This window comes from Cynocephalus volans, chromosome 8, assembly GCF_027409185.1.
Source record: "Cynocephalus volans isolate mCynVol1 chromosome 8, mCynVol1.pri, whole genome shotgun sequence".
Taxonomy (NCBI): domain Eukaryota; kingdom Metazoa; phylum Chordata; class Mammalia; order Dermoptera; family Cynocephalidae; genus Cynocephalus; species Cynocephalus volans.
This window is the reverse complement of record NC_084467.1, coordinates 53,235,195-53,251,274: the sequence shown is the minus strand read 5'-3', so window position 1 is coordinate 53,251,274 and position 16,080 is coordinate 53,235,195. Positions and strand designations below refer to the sequence as shown.

Here is a 16,080-nt window from a genome sequence, read left to right as displayed (position 1 = left end):
CAAGTTTTTACGTGTGCCCAAAGCATCATCTTAAGTACTCCAATTCTGGAATCCATTAAATTATATGTCTACTTTAAAGGACAACTAGAGGCAACAATTATTGTAAACCTCTTGGATGGACTACATGTTTTCATCTCTGTGAAAAATTCTTCACCTTCACTGCCAAAAAAAATTGAGTATTATTAAAGGTAATTGTGCATGTTTATTCTCTTCTATATTTATACCCTTATTCTGTTCCTTAAAAGAGCTGTATTTATGATAAAAATATGCAAGTTAAAAAATTCAAGCATTTGTATACATAGTTTTTAAGCAGTTTAAATTTTATTGACCTCCCAGTTTTTTTTAAAAAAGTTAAATTTAAGGTCACACCTCTAAGTTTGATGTATTATATACAGATCGTGCAGAATAAGTATGAAGAGATACAAATTAGTCCATGCCCTCAAATTTACTAGAGAATCATATTCATAAATACATATAAAATTCTTGTGAAGATAGAAGGGGACTGTCCAGGTTGTCTGAGACACTTAAAGTGACTCAAGGCACAAAATGTACACCACTGTGAATACACACATTCTAGACTTTGTGCCACTGATACAGCCCAAAGATTTGGCTTCAAGACTGTTATAAAACTAAATGTACTGAATGAGACTCTGCTTTTTTAAGTGAAAAACCACAAGACCTATAAACATCATGTAGATAATTACTCCAAAATATGGAGAATACAAATACAAGCACTTTATTTTAAAAAGAAAACAAAAGATGAGTGTAAATTCAAAAGTGTTTAAATGCTTCCATTTGGGATAATTCAATTAAGAACCTATACAAGTTTATTCCCAGAAGCTAATGCATCACTAGTCTCTACTAAGGAAAATGAATTCTAATAATTAACATGGTTTTCAATAATTCAAATTTCACTATTGATATAAAAACCTAGAGAGACCAATAATATACAGTAGCTTCAAAAGATAAGCTAAAAACTCTTTGATGTAATGAACCTTACCAATTTTTGTCCAGGCCTGTTTTAATATATACACAAGGAAAATACATCAACTCTATAATTTCTTATAAAATAGCAAGTAAGGAGTAGATGTAGGAGATGTAGAAGGGGAAAGAGAATTCAAAAAGTCCTTCTCTTCAGTAACTTTCACTTCAGAATCATCAAAAAGCAACCACTTCCCCTCATACTCCTTTAAGCTTTGCACTACATACGAAATTTTGTTCTCAAATCCACTAATATTAATGCCCACATGGTCACGGGATTCCTTGTTTCTATCAGATTCATGGGTCCCATTAGTACTGTTAGTCTCAGAATTTCTATTTTCAGCAAATGCAGTACTGGCAACCTTATCAGGATTAGATGCTTTGTTGTATAGCTCATAATCTGCTTTGCTCTTCTGTCCTCCAAGAAGTCCAATAGCTTCTACATTTTTTTTGCTCAAAACTTTACTTGGCTGTGTATTTCCGGCTCTAATCGACACTTCTTCATCGTAATTTTCAACCACATCCCTTGCTTCTTCCTCATTCAATGGTTCTGGCTTACCTACTTCACACATTTGGTCAACCACAAAATTTTCCTTATCTATTTCTAAACTGTTAAGATCAGTAACTTTAACAGAAGCAGTGTAATGCCCACTACTAATGGTAATACCACTATGCATCACAACTGCAAATAATCCATAGCTGTCATTAGTTGGCTTTATACTCCATTCTTCTAATGACAATTTAAGAGGTGTCAATAAAGGAGTGTTGATCTTGGAAAGTCCACCGCCATAACAATCAAACCTTTGGAAGGAAAAAAAAAAAAGTTTTCCTGTGGTTCCGTTATAAATTCAAAACTTTACACCCAATGTGAAAGAAACCAAGTAAAAAATCTGAATGAACCCTTAATATTTAGTGCTCATACGAATAAACAAAAAAAGCAGAAAAAAAACAAGGCCCCAATTTTGAATATAATATATACACAAACAAAAAATACTAAAATAACTGCTAACATTCAGATGTTTCTGTGGCGAATATATCATTTTCCCCCTCATTTCCTTTATTTTCTCTGCAGTGGGAAAATAAATGGCATTTTAAGAATAAACTTAAAACCAAAATCCTTTATATTTTAGTTATTTTAATGTGAAGTCTCTCTACTAAGATTTGGGAACAAAAATAAACAGTATTGTAGCAAAGAAAAAATCCACTGAAAAAAGAGGACTATATGTCATCTTCTGATATACTAAAGTGTGTGAGCACTATTGGGAAGCCCTCACGGTAATTTCAAAAAAGTCATTAACATACAAAGTAGTAAAATGTACAATGACATACATGTCAGAAAAAGTCACCAACTATCAAAAATGTAATTAGCATTTTTATGTATATCTTTTTAATAGCTTTTAGACCTTCAAATTCTCAATTATAGAAGAAAATGTCTGAAGCTGTTCAATAGTTTGATTTCCTGGCTTACCTTAAAACTAAAAAAATTTTGTTTTCCTCCCTTTAAAAAAATTTTTATGTGTACAAAATTTGTTCCTTGCTGTAATCAGTTCTACTAAAACTGAATCCTGCTCCTAGCATCTAAGGAGGGATGAATATGAAAAGATGTATAAAGAAATCATACATAATAGAATATGTATTCATACGAAAAGGATTTAAATGGATGCATTTTTACAGGGAAACTGTTAAGAACAAAACTTTTCTAAGGCAATCATTACAAATCACTTCATTCCAGTACTTATATTCCTACTATCATAGTATTTTGAACGAAACTTCTCTTCTATAGCAACTCATCTTCATCATATACCTTTTTTTTATGATACTCACTCCAAGCCACTAGCAGCAAAACACTTCAAATGAATAGTTATAACTTCAGGCATTTTGTCAAACAAAAGACTTCGTTCAGCTTCAGTATAATGATGGCAGTTTTCACAGAAATATTTATCTTCTCCTACAATCCTCTCCACTGAAGCAAACTGTGAAATTGCCCATCTCAGGGTCTTCATTTCTGTTTTTGGCTCTGGAGAAACTACAAAAGAGAATCCTTTGACTCAAATAATTATCTCTCAGACATTCAAAAATTAAACCACAAAGTTTCATGTTCAAAATTTGTATTCAATTTCAATTGACTAACACATTCCCAAATAATTAGAATTTTCTACTTTCAGAAAGTATTTTTCCATATTTATATTATATAATTATTCCTCATCCTATATATAATTATATTATATATATTATATTCCATATTTATATAATATTCCATATTATATTTAATAGCCAATTTTCATTATCTGACAGGTAAACCAGTCCCATGATTTCCCATTACATTTCCATACTTTTGGTGGTTTACACTAAACATGACAGTGGCTCAAATATTGTTAAAAATAACCTTAGTAGTTCTCAAAGATTCAAGTCCCCCAAATTTTAAGAAACTTATTAAAGCATTTCATTTTTCCACTCTCACACAACAATGTACCAAAATAAAGATGCCACAATTTTCCAAATGGTATTAACAAGTAAAGCTTGATAAGCAGAAAGATTATATTAGACCAAGGATACTAAAAGCCAGCTTTTTTTTTCTCCATAATTATGGAAACTACTATTAGACTGTATTGTTGAAGAAAACTATAATTATTCCATGGTCCATACAAGACTCCAATTTTGCTTACTTTCAGAACTCTCTTCTACTTTGGAAAGCTCATCTTCTTGTACTGGCACACTGATGTCTTGAAAATCTTCTCTTCTTTCTGTTAAACTTTCACATTCCAGGCAACGAGTCCTTAATACCAGCTGACCTTGAAATAATTTCTCAACAAGCTCAAAGCCAATATGTTCCACACCTAAAATAAAAATAGGAAAATATAAATCTATACAGATTAGTCTTCAGCATAGCCCAAATAATCATTTTCCCATTTAAATATGGTATGAATAAAAGCCCCACTTTCATATATCATACCATTAAGAGGTACCCTATTTATGAAATGTAAATCAGTGTAATGATGGCCTTGAATATTCAAAAAAAAGAAGAGTCAGGTGTGTATTCACTCCCTTCCCAAAGACACCCCCTTATAGAATAACCCCAGAATAAGGATGGCGTTTTTGGTAAAACCTTTAACCATATCAATAATATTCATTTTCCCTGAGATCTGTATATCTGGACAAAACTAGGAAGAAATCTAATTCAAGTAAGGCCTAACTAACTTAGTCCTCTACTTAAAAAACTTCACAAAATGTAATTTCCTTCATGAGTTTATGTCAAATACTGCACAGATATAAAGAAAAAATTTAGTCTTTCCATTAAAATGTGTTGAACTTCTCTAGTTTATAAACCATAATTAACATTACCTTAATGACATTACATATATATGTAATACAATATATAAACACACATCTAAGCACAGCACTTTAAAGCACAATTTACACTGTGTTAAATTTCCTTCTTTCAAAACAAAAATTTTAGCCATAGATTATATTGTACATGTATCTAAAAAGACTAAATCCTAATTCTGCAGCTGTTAATGCTCCTACCTATCAAAGTCTAAGAATTATACTCACCATTGTTTATGGACTTAACTTCATTAACATTTACAGGTTTAACATTATTTCCTGGAGATTCAAATCCACAACCATTAGTTGTCCTATCACTTTCACACTTCCCCAGTTCCTCTTCAAGATCATATTCACTTTCTTTAGATTGACCTTTGGATCCCTGGTTAGTTGTTATTTTCCCCAGACTACAAAATTTAGAAAGAATGCTGGGTTGCTTAGTTGCAGATTTTAACCAATTTATTTTAACTCTTGATTTCTTTTGTGAGGATCTTGCACTCTCATTTTCAGAAACGTACTTGGGGATTATTTTAGGAGGAATCTCTAATGTATCACCCGTAGCTTTTCTTTTTGACCTAGTTTGTCTTTGGTTCTCTTCCCATGACTGGTGTTCCTTGGATACTTTAACTTTTTTCTTCATGTTACCAAATTCAGTGTCACTTTTTCTTTTCCCATTTCCTTTTGGTAGTTTTTCTTCATAGTCTTCAGAATGCTTCATATTGTCAATCTCCATGATGTTAATACCACTCATTTCTTCTTTCTGGTGAGGATATTCTTCTACCTTAGTAGATAATTCTGCCACATTTTTTATTTCTTCGTTTTTTAGGAGCTGGCATGTTTCTTGAATGTTTCCCAAAATACACTGTAATACTTCCTGTGCATCATGCTGTAGATATCCTTCATACATAGGGTTGAGTTCCCTACAAATAAAAATTTCCATTTCATCTATTCTAGTTTTGAAGATATAGTACATAAAAGAAAAATCTTTCTATACAGAAATGAATTTATTTACAGGGACATCATAAATTAGTTCATTTTAAAAATCCAGACATTTATACAGGTACTAATTTAAAAGTTCTTACCTTTAACTAAAAGCAAAACCAAATTTTATCCTATTTCTATTATCTCAATACTTTGATCCTCCTCTAAATATATTAATAATAGCTAATACTTAACATGTTTACCATATACCAGGTTTTATTCAAAATGCTTTTTATATTATATGCATATATAATCCTCATATGGAAAATAAGTCAGAGAGCTTAAGCAACTTGCCAAAGGTCACAGATCTCCTTAGGATGCAAAGCCAGGATTCAACCTGCTCTTAGCCACCATGCTACAATCCCTCTTTACGAAGGTATAACAATATATTGCACCTAGGTCTATATATAAACAAAATTAAATGGATTTTTTTAAAGACTTACCCTATTAGTATAATTTTCTTAAATAAGGCTGTTTTATATACAGAATAAAGTTTGAATTTTTAAGACAATAACATAAAGCAATCTAATCCAGTTATAGTTCTCTTCTAAGCACATATAACAAAAATAGAAGACTTGAGAATTTACAGTTCTTACACAAATATAATTGTACAGTTGCTAGTATGAAATCCTTAGGACCACATGTATTTGGGAATTCAAAAATTTTCAGACTCATAAGAATGGTATGGCACATAAGTAAAATATGTATCACCAACATGATATGGGGCAGTACCCTAGAATTAAACACATTACTATTTCTACAGAAAAAAATGTATGCATATTCACATCAGAGATAAAAGTGAGTAAAGACTATAAATAGCTTCATACAAATTCAGATCTAATGAATTTAGTACCAAATTTATAAAAAATAATGTCCTATTTTCAGAGTTTCTGGGATATAAAGGACTGTGGATTAGAGTTTTTATTTTCCTTGCCCTTTATTCCTGTTTGTTCACATATTACTATCCTCCAAAGATAGAAACAAGTAGCTAAACTGAAATCATAAAATTATATTATAGGCTATACCTGAGTGTGTTAAGCAGACGCCTTGGCTGAGTAGCAAGTTCATCAGTATATTTCTCTGGATTTAAGAGAAAACTAGCCTGAAGCTGTTCAACTGAAATGATTAAGGACTGTAAACTGCATATCAGTTCATAACTTGCCAAAGAATCTTCTTTGCAATTTCCCTGTCAAGAAACACATAAACCAATATTTCATTTATGAACAAATTAAATACCTTCCATTTTTTGTCTTAGTCTCACTAAATACTAGGTTTTCTAAGTTTAATTTCCTTATAGCATTAATTTTATGGGATATACAAATAAACTTTTTTTTTTAATTTTAAGAAGATTCTTTTTAGTTACTTTTAAGTCAATTTGAAAATGGAACGGATTGGGGTCCGTCCATGGCTCACTTGGGAGAGTGTGGTGCTAACACCAAGGCCACTGGTTCGGATCCCTATATAGGGATGGCTGGTGGGCTCACTTGGGAGGGCCTGGTGCTGACAACACCAGGTCAAGGGTTAAGATCCCCTTACTGGTCATCTTTTTTTAAAAAAAGAAAATGGATAAATAATAGTGGTACATGGGTATGACAAAAGTCTGATAAACAATAAATTGGAGTACTAGAGAAAACACTCTGTAAAAGGGGATAATCTAGTTAGCTACCATGCAAGAATGAAAAATAACTGCCTTTCTAACAATATAAAGTACTGAGAAATTTAATTGTTATAGTTAACAGAGAAATAACTAATGTCATCTCCTCCCAAATCCTCTTGTGTATCTATTATTTTTCATCTTTTTTTTTTTTTGGCAGCTAGCCAGTAGAGGGATCCAAACACTTAACCTTAGTGTTGTCAGCACCATGATCTATCAACTGAGCTAACCAACTAACCCCCTACTTCTAAGCAAATGATTTCCCCCCATTTAATTTACTTTGGCAGGGGCTATTTTCTGTTCTTTCATTTTTTTACCTTATCTTTTTGACTGGCTTCATCCTTTAGAGCTTCTTTCTTCTTTGATATAATATTAAATAAGTGCTTCACTCCAGATTTAAAACCGGGACAAAAATATAATACCTATAAAAAGTGAGACTGTCTAAATGTTTACTGAAAAAACAACAATGTACCTAAAATCATTAAAATACTACCATGCTTTTTGTCAAGCACTTTTAATATACATTACCTAAAATTCTGAGATTAACTTTTATGTCAAAACCTGTCCTCTGCCTCACCTCATTGGTAGTAGCCCACTGTCTCCTCACTGGCACAAAGCACTGAGCCTGGGCGGATATTGCAAAGACTTAAGGTTACAAATGGCACACAACATAACATCAATATAGTTCCAAGGTGTAAGATACATACCACCAAGAATCAGGCAGAGAAATTTAAGGTCTGGCATCTTCCATTTAACCAAGGTCTACTGAATTTTGCTATTTCACCTTTATTTAATATATCATTTTCTCTTATCACAAAGCAAGTTTAGTACTGTTCAACCTAGAATTATTATGAGGGTACTTCAAAAAGTTTGTGTAAAAATAGAAAAGATAATACAAATCTTTCCATGAACTTTTTGAAGACCCCTCATATTATTATTTAAGCCCTCTCAGGTTTATTTACAATCAAAGGCAAAATCAGTATGGACAATTAAAGTCTTCCAATAACCTGAAATTCTCAGAAACACTGAATGTTATACATCATTCTTTGCCTACTACAAGTTTTATTATATAGCAAAATCGTCAATTTACCTGAAGTATACTATTAAGATAACAAGTATTGCCGAGATTATTCAGTCCCACAAATGGTAACAAGTTTTCTCTCTTCTCACAGTTTATAGGTGAGGACTGTGCTGCGGGAACAACTTGATCACTATTAAGTATAGAGGGGAGAAAGGTATAATAAAGTAGTATCTTAAAGAAACAAAAGTGGAAATATTACTTCCTTAGATTTAGTCTTTTCCCCCAAATTGTATAATCTTAAAAGTATATGGATTTTACTCAGATAACATTTTAAGAGAAGCATACAGGCTCAAAAATTGCAATATACCCAGAATAAAAGTTTTAAAAGCATTTAAAAATGTTATTACACTCAATAAGCCTCAAAATAATTCCCTTACGAGGATGCTAATCCCATTTTACAGAGTAGAAAATTGAGGAACTGGTACTATGATTTGTTTAGCTTACTGTGACATCTTAAACAAGTAGTTTAACTCTGAATAGAAACCTGGAAATAACTTGACTACAACAATACTTGGAAGAGGGTGCCCTAAGTAAAATTCTGTTAATAAAGATTGAGTCCTCGAGTCTATGAAGAAAATTATATAGCTATAAAATCTATGAAGAGATTTATACAGCTATCCCTCACTTAAAAATAAATGTTCACGTTTATCATTCTTTTACTTCACTTTAACAGGTAGGTCCTCCCAGTATTTTTATTTATTTTACAGCCTCTAGCTATTACTACTTTAGCACCTCAAAGTATTTATAAGCATGATTGCTGATAAACAAAAGGTTCACACAATCTCAACTGATTATTGGTAGATATTAGGAAATTATACGTGGGACCAAATCCACTTTAGTCACCCAGTAGAGAGCCTATTTGTTGACTAGGAAGCTAGTGTAGACTCCAGCTATAACAACTATTGGTAGAATAAAGCATTCCATTTTGTTATAATTTATTTTCAGTCACTAAAGAATTTATTCGCATCGAAAGCATTTATTTTTAAGTTTATCTAAAATATAATTTGCAATTGTATACCTCCAACCAGTATGACTACATACCTACACAGGTCTACAGTTTAAGTACCTCAGATAACCATCAAGTCTTCTGAACCAAAAAAAAAAAAAAAAAAAAAGTTCTTTACCCTTACACAAATGTGTAGCACTACAAATAATCAAGTTTAAACTCTGAAAGATAATTTTAGTCAATAAATATTTCTCCACGTTAGTCTAAATGGCTGAACACAATGTTAATGAGTTAATATTACAAATGGGATCCATTGTGGAACCACCAGATTTGCTCTGTTCCTACTATAAACTGCTAGAATTGTCTCAATAAAAGTACACTTTAGTGTACTTTTCTTTGCTTCTATGGACTATAAGGTCAGACTAGAGATATCAACCTAAGTTCACTGTTTCGTCATTGATGCAGAATTTTAAAAGCACACAAAATAAGATACATACATTTCAGATCCTCTATATTCAGAAGATTTTTCTTCATTTTCTTGAGAATCTGTGAAATCCAAGGCTCTCTTAGTTTCCTTTTTCTGAAAAAACTTCAAAGAAAGTCTGTTTTTCTTTGATGGACTACTTCTTGAAAGTCCATTACTTTCACTAGGTATAACACCAGGCATTTTCTTTTCAAATCCCAAGGAGCTGACAAGAATTTATTCATAGAGAGAAGCTGTAATCACCATAATTATGTCTGTTGTTCACAGAGAAAGGGTTTCGTTAGTTTTCAGTTATCAGTTGTAGGCAACAAAATCATCAATTTTGAAAACAAATTTACCAAAGAATGGTAAAAATTAGAACTTCATATTTGAATACCCAATACCTGGCAGCTTGCCACATTGTCTTTCCTAAAGAACAAAAAAATATAAGATACTAAACTTTTATCAGCCTGCTATGGATTAAGGGCCACAACACAGAATACCCCATTTAGTGGACCTACAGTAAAGTAGTAGTATTGACTTAGCAACTACCATTTCTAATTTTAAAATACAAAGTAGGAAACAGATGAATGGAAAATCAAAGTAGTGCTGGACATTAATGAGTCCTCCCTCCTAAGGCCCTTTCTAGTTATTAATACAAATATATAAAATAAAATCTCTAAAAAGCTTAAAGTATAATTTGTATACAAGAAAAGGCATAGATCTAGTGTCCAGTCACACCTAAAAAACCTGAGTGAAAGATAAAAACACATACAAAGCTGGGATAGTGGTATAAAAAAACTGCAAAACCACGATATTCTACTAGTTTTCCAAACTTCTTTTAAACTACAGATTTAAAAAAAATACTGCTTTGAGTAGGTAAAAAGATACTCTGGTTTGCCTTTTGCAACCTTTCTACCCAGTTTTACAGTAAAACTTTTGGATGAAAAAAATACAGTATTTGTGGTAATTACTTTATACATCAGTCCTAGTTTTCATTAGGACATCTGGGGGGAAATTATCTGACTGAAATATTAAAATTACTTAAGAGCCCAAAACCTCAGCAGGGAGTTTCAAATACAGATACAGAGTAGTAAAATGAACTACACAAAATTCACTCAAATTGGAGTTCACAATACTGAATTCGGCAGTGACACCATTTTTGAGACTCAACACAGAAACTTGACCAATCTCCCCATTCTGTCTTCAACTCGATTTACTCTCATGGTCACAATACTTCTAATGAAATGCTACCTTATGAATGATAAACCAGTCTGCGCTAAGGAATATCTAAGCATTAATGACAGAAACTGGATTCTCTAAATAACAGAGTAACCGGACTTAATTGAAAAAAAAAATGCTCAAGTAGCTGAAACATGGGACCGTCGTCATCTTAATCAATAAACTAAACCTCCTGGCCCCCTCAAAGCCATGATCTAACATTTGACACTGTCGAGAATAGGACATTTTACCAGGTGCACATCTTATGCTGTATCATTTCTTGCTCCCAGCCTTCCTTATAACTGGGGGGCTGTTACATCAAAAATGTTTATCCTATCGCTACAAATCAAGTTTCTCAAAAAACACAATGAATCGAATATGAAATGTCTCTAAACAAATGACAGCATGAACACTCAGTCCCATTAGTCTCAAATTCTTTCCTTTATAAGATGACACGACTCAATTCCTATTTTTCAAAAAAAAAAAAGCGTGAAACAACATCTCCAAAGGCTTAAGACACGTGGCGTTCTAAATACTTCTGGGAAAACTATAAGTGAAAGAAAATGCGCGGCAAAATTTCGCAATTACCGACACGGGACAACGTGGGTGAAAACATTTCTTCTGCTCCCTATCCTGCACCACTCTAGGGGACGCAAAGCAAGCTGAGAAGCTGAGCTGGGACGGGGTTGCCGGGCACGGCGGGAGGCTGGCCAGCGGCGTCTTTGGCCCGCACCCCGCTCCCGGCCCCTCGCCCGTGGAGTTGGCCTATTTACGCCCAGCCCGCACCTGCCTTCTCGAGTCTCCAGCGGCGGCAGGAGGGGGCGCCCCGCCCAGGGCACGGAGGGCTCGGCTGGTGGCTCGACAAGGTGCAGGGCCCAAATGGCCCTGGGATCTTCGCGGCAGCCCCACTCCGGCGCCGGCCGAACTTGCCTCCGCGCCCGGGCACCGACCCTCTTCCCCAGGCCCTCCTTACCTGGTGGTCATGGCCCTAAGCGAGGTCTGCGGCGGTGACGCCCGCGAGTCCAACCGGGACTAGTGTGGGTGCTACAGGTGAGTCCCTGCCCGGAGCCCGCCAGGTCCCCGACCCGAGGAAAAGCTGCCCGAATCGCGTTCCCCGCGGGGGAGTGACCATTCGCTCCCAGGAGCGGGAACCCGGGCCGCCGCTCGGTCCTGCCTTGAGCCGGCCCCAACTACATTCCCGGAGCGGCGCCCGCCCGCGCCCGCCCCGGGATGGCCAGGAGCGCAACCAGCAGCGGCCCCGTTCGCACAGCGTCTGAACCGCTAGGGTCGTCCCCACTCCTCCACCGAGGGGAACTTGGCGCGTTTTCCTTAGTCTCAGGACCCCCGTGTTTTAGCCTCCGCCCGCGCCAGTGCTGCGATTGGAGGTGGCGTCCTTTGAAAATGCCGGTTCTGATCTCCACGCTGCGGACACGCGAAAGGCAAGAGCCGCCTCGTGACCGCCACTCGCCCCCGGCGCGCACGAGCTCTGGAACCAGCCGGAACGGTAGTTTCCCCAAGACCCTAACGGGTTCTGCGGTTTCAAACAGCGCAGGCACAGTCACGGGCAGCTCCCGCGGGTCCTCGCTGAGGGCGCGCGCTGGGCGCTAGAGGCCTGGCTGGCGGGCTCGAGCTTCACGCCCTTTTTTTTTTTTTTTTTTTTCCTTTTTTCTTTTTTCTTTTTTTTTAACCATTCGTGCGCACGGGTTGATGGAAAGGTGTACGGGTCGGCAGACAGGACAGTGAGGAGCTAAGGTCGAGCCCCTTCCACGAGAAGGAGCCCCCGGGTGCTCAAATCTACCAATCCATGATGACCATCCCCCAAACCTCGCCCCCGATACCCAGGAGGAGCCAATCAGAAGTACCTAGACAAAAGCCAATTGGGTGGGCGGGAGACGGAAGTCCAGCCACTACCAAAACAGAAGAGGGGGCCCTCCAGCCAATAATTGTTGGACATACGGAGTGTTCCTCCAGAGCGGTTCCCCTCCTTCCGCTCTCATTGGTGCTCGAGGGCGCGTCTCGGCAGCCGACTGTTAAATTCCTGCTTGGCGTTTTGTTAATCCTCGGCGGGGACGCCGCCGAGGGTGCGGTTTCCGGAGAGAGGCCCTCACGGCAAGCCCCGCCTCCCTTTCTTGCGTACACAATAGGGCGGGGTTGCCGGGGAAACTAGTTTCGGAAAATGGCGGATGGGTATGCGTGGTGTTCTGCGCCTGGGCTCTCTGTTCTCAGTCACAGCCCCGACCCCAGCGCCATCCAATAAAAACGAGTGCTGCCAGGGGTAGCAGTAAATTCTCAGGCGAACACTGTGGAGCTGAGGCTCTTTCCTCAGCTCCTCCACGCATTTCTCCCGTTTACTCTTCCCCTTCTCAGCCTCACAAGGAGCATCTTAGGCCCAGCTCTGGCTGCGGGAGCTTTCAAGGATTCCGGCGCGAGCTCCTTCTAAAGGGCTGAGAAGCGGCAAGGCAGGCCGCATCTGGCTTTTCCCTCCTTTTGTGTGTGTTTACTTTTGTGCGGTGACTTCACAACGCAAGTGCTGCAGTTAAGCGTTATAAACACAGTCCAAATCCAAGTCCAACTTTTTTAGGTGCCTACTATGTGGCAGGCATTTTTCAAGGTGCTACGGATACAGCGTGAATGAAATAACGTTCCCTGCTGTAAAGGAGCTTTACTTTCTGGAGAGGGAGACAAGTTAAACTAAAATGCTACGAAATAATATAAGTGAAAGGGAAAGGAGATAAAGAGTATGAACAGCTGAAAGTGGGTATTAAGCAATTGAAAGTCAGGTGCGAAAGCCAGAGCACCTCTTTGCTGCACACAAAGAAGCTCACATCTGCAGGCAAGGGTGGAGAAAGCTGAGCACCAAGACCAGAACTTTAGAGTGATTGGACTTAAAAGATGGTTAAATGCCCCAAATAACAGGTCTTCTCAAAGTCAGGGCCATGGTTGAGAAAACCTAGCACACTGACACATGGAGGGGACATCTGGGTGTTTTCCTGAAAATTTTTATTCCCCAGGCTCCTCTGGTCTGCATTGTGGCTTGCTCGTCCCTACTAGAGCTATCACTTTCCCATGCTAGAAGACATTGCAGAGACTTCTACTCAGAGGCAACACGTTCTCCCCTCCCCCAACACCCCTACTTCCTACCAAGACTTCTGGCCTGTAAGCTTATAATTAGGATTAAGTTATAGCGTAATGTAGTTGGGAAGGTACAGTGCCTGATAATGGAGGTAAAGGATTCTTCCTCAAAGATGCAAGACCAAGCCAGTATGTGCCAATAGGGGCTTGGGGAGTATGCATAGGACTGGATTCAGAGGATGCTTGATCAAGGGTGCCAGAACATTAAATTGGATAGGAAAAATAATATTGAATTGGGAGCATTATCTCCAAATACAGGATTTAACATCCCAGCAAGGACTCCCACGAGATGATGTGAACTTGCTACTACAATGGCTCCTAAAAATATAGAAAAAACAATGACTATCACTAAATGAAACCGAAATGCCAGAACTCCTAGGGCGGCAGGTGGGATGAGAGGGGATTAAAAGTCTCAAGGAAGTGGGTAGATAGAATGGCTATATTACATACAGCTGAAAAGTTATGATCATTGTCTTCTAAGGAAAGGCCCAGCAGACTCACCATCTACCAAGGCTACAGAGTGCATTGGTGCAAATGACATGAGCATCACTAAAAAGTTTGGTGGTGGCTCTCTGCAAGCCAGGGCTGATGCTAACAGAGACCTTAACTCACTGATAACAATGGGGATGATAGGACCTCAAAACAATAGAGGCCAGGTGACAGTGCTTAATTACCAGAAACAGAAGGGGGATCCACAATTATTATAGTGACCTACTAAGAGGGTCTTATCCATACAGAATTACGAAAATGGTTATTAAGACATAGTGGCCTTAGGGGCAAAACAGGCAACCAGCAAAGTCCTATTAATTTGTACCAGCAGAAAAAAAAATCATGGATAGATGAGCAGGATGCTAAGGACTGTCGCCCAATAAAGTCATGATTCCTTAGTTTCCAAACCTGTGCTAGTTTGTAGACCTGGAACCCCAATGACTGAAGAGGTCCCCAGGAGGAAGGACCCTGCCACACCTCAACAAGGATAAATAGTAACGATTCCCAGTCCTTCCCTAAGGGGATCTTTGACCATTTACTTGGGTAACTGTGCCCTGGGGAAATGGGCACACCCAGACATATCAAGCACTGTGAGACACAGGGTCTGAATTGACATTGATATCCAGAAGCCAGAAGCATCATGGTGGCCCTGGATTAGAATGGGGGCATAGACATACCGGCCAGCCACCAAAAAAAAAAAAAAAAAAAGAATGGGTGCATAGAGAGTCCAGTTAATAAATGGAGTCATGGCAGGGTACAGTTCAGAGTGAGTCTATTGGGTATGGCTCCACCCAGCAGTCATTTCCTCACTCCCCAAATGTATCATGGGGTTGACCTATTTGGCATTTGGTACAAACCCATTTGGACCTTTGCCTGTAGGGTAAAAGCTATTACGGTGGGGAAGACCAAGTGGAAGGCTTTGAAACTGCCTCCCCTTCCAAGCGAAACATGGCACAGTGTCTTAAATTATACTGATATAAAAAAATACCACAGACTAGGTGGCTCAAACAACAGATATTTATTTCTCGTAGTTCTGGAAGCTGGGGAATCCAAGATCAAAGGGCCAGCAGATTCAGTTTCTGGTGGGGGCACTTTCTAGCTTGCAGACAACCACCTTTTCACTGTGTCCTCACATGGCCTCTTCTCAGTAAGTGTACATGAAGAGAGCTTTGGTCTCTTTTCCTCTTCTAAGGATCCTGATCCCATCATGGGGATGCCACCCTCATGATCTCATCTGCTATAGACTGAATGTTTGTGTCCCCCCAAATTCATGTTGAAACAGAATCCCCAATATGATGGTATTTGGAGGTGGGGTTTTTGGGAGGTGATAAAGAATGGGATTTGTGCCCAGAAATAATAAAAGAGACCCCAGAGAGCACCCTCATCCCTTCCCCCATGTGAGGATGCAAGGAGAAGATTGTTGTCTTTGAACAGGAAACAGGCCCTCACCAGATACACAATCTTTTGGTGGCTTGATCTTGGACTTCACAGCCCCTAGAACCATGAGAAATAGATTTCTGTTGTTTATAAGCCACCCAGTCTATGGTATTCTGGTACAAAGCCCGAATGGACTAAAACATCATCTAAACCTAATTACCTCCCAGAGACCTCACCTCCAAATACCATCACACTGGGGTTTAGGGCTCTAAACATATGAATTTGGGGGGAACACAAATATTCAGTCCATGATACACAGGAAATCAAACTATATTTTATCTAGGGAGGGTGTGACAGGAATTAGTCCTATTCTTAGAAATCTAAAGAAAACAGAGGTGATGATTCCCTTTGTATCTCTGTTTAACTCACCA

At 38.0% G+C, this 16,080-nt stretch overlaps 1 protein-coding gene and 1 long non-coding RNA gene across 3 annotated transcripts in view; one reads left to right on the top strand and one right to left on the bottom strand.

Annotated features, from left to right (window-relative positions):
- Positions 1-299: 299 nt before the first annotated feature.
- Positions 300-12,404, bottom strand: USP1 (ubiquitin specific peptidase 1). 2 transcript variants are annotated; one of them, XM_063105563.1, is made up of 9 exons: positions 11,625-12,404; positions 9,465-9,705; positions 8,031-8,151; positions 7,258-7,362; positions 6,312-6,472; positions 4,534-5,225; positions 3,648-3,818; positions 2,806-3,007; positions 300-1,782 (listed from the first exon to the last, which is right to left on the bottom strand). In XM_063105563.1, the coding sequence occupies exons 2-9, from the start codon at positions 9,632-9,634 to the stop codon at positions 1,053-1,055; spliced, it is 2,352 nt and encodes a 783-aa protein (XP_062961633.1). In that variant the 5' UTR covers positions 9,635-9,705; positions 11,625-12,404; the 3' UTR covers positions 300-1,052. The 2 variants fall into 2 exon arrangements, with proteins under 2 accessions (XP_062961633.1, XP_062961632.1); XM_063105562.1 differs by having other exon boundaries at positions 9,465-9,656.
- Positions 11,444-16,080, top strand: part of LOC134383989 (uncharacterized) — a 60,833-nt gene continuing 56,196 nt past the window's right edge. The window contains exon 1 of the long non-coding RNA XR_010024234.1: positions 11,444-11,701. This is a non-coding gene — a long non-coding RNA (uncharacterized LOC134383989). The remainder of the gene's footprint in view (positions 11,702-16,080) is intronic.

Excerpts from the sequence above, each read along its gene's own strand:
- USP1 (XM_063105562.1), bottom strand. Across the intron at positions 3,819-4,533 it reads AGTTAAGTCCATAAACAATG|GTGTGGAACATATTGGCTTT; the intron begins GTGAGTATAATT and ends TTTTTATTTTAG. Across the intron at positions 1,783-2,805 it reads TTTGCTGCTAGTGGCTTGGA|GTTTGATTGTTATGGCGGTG; the intron begins GTGAGTATCATA and ends TTCCTTCCAAAG.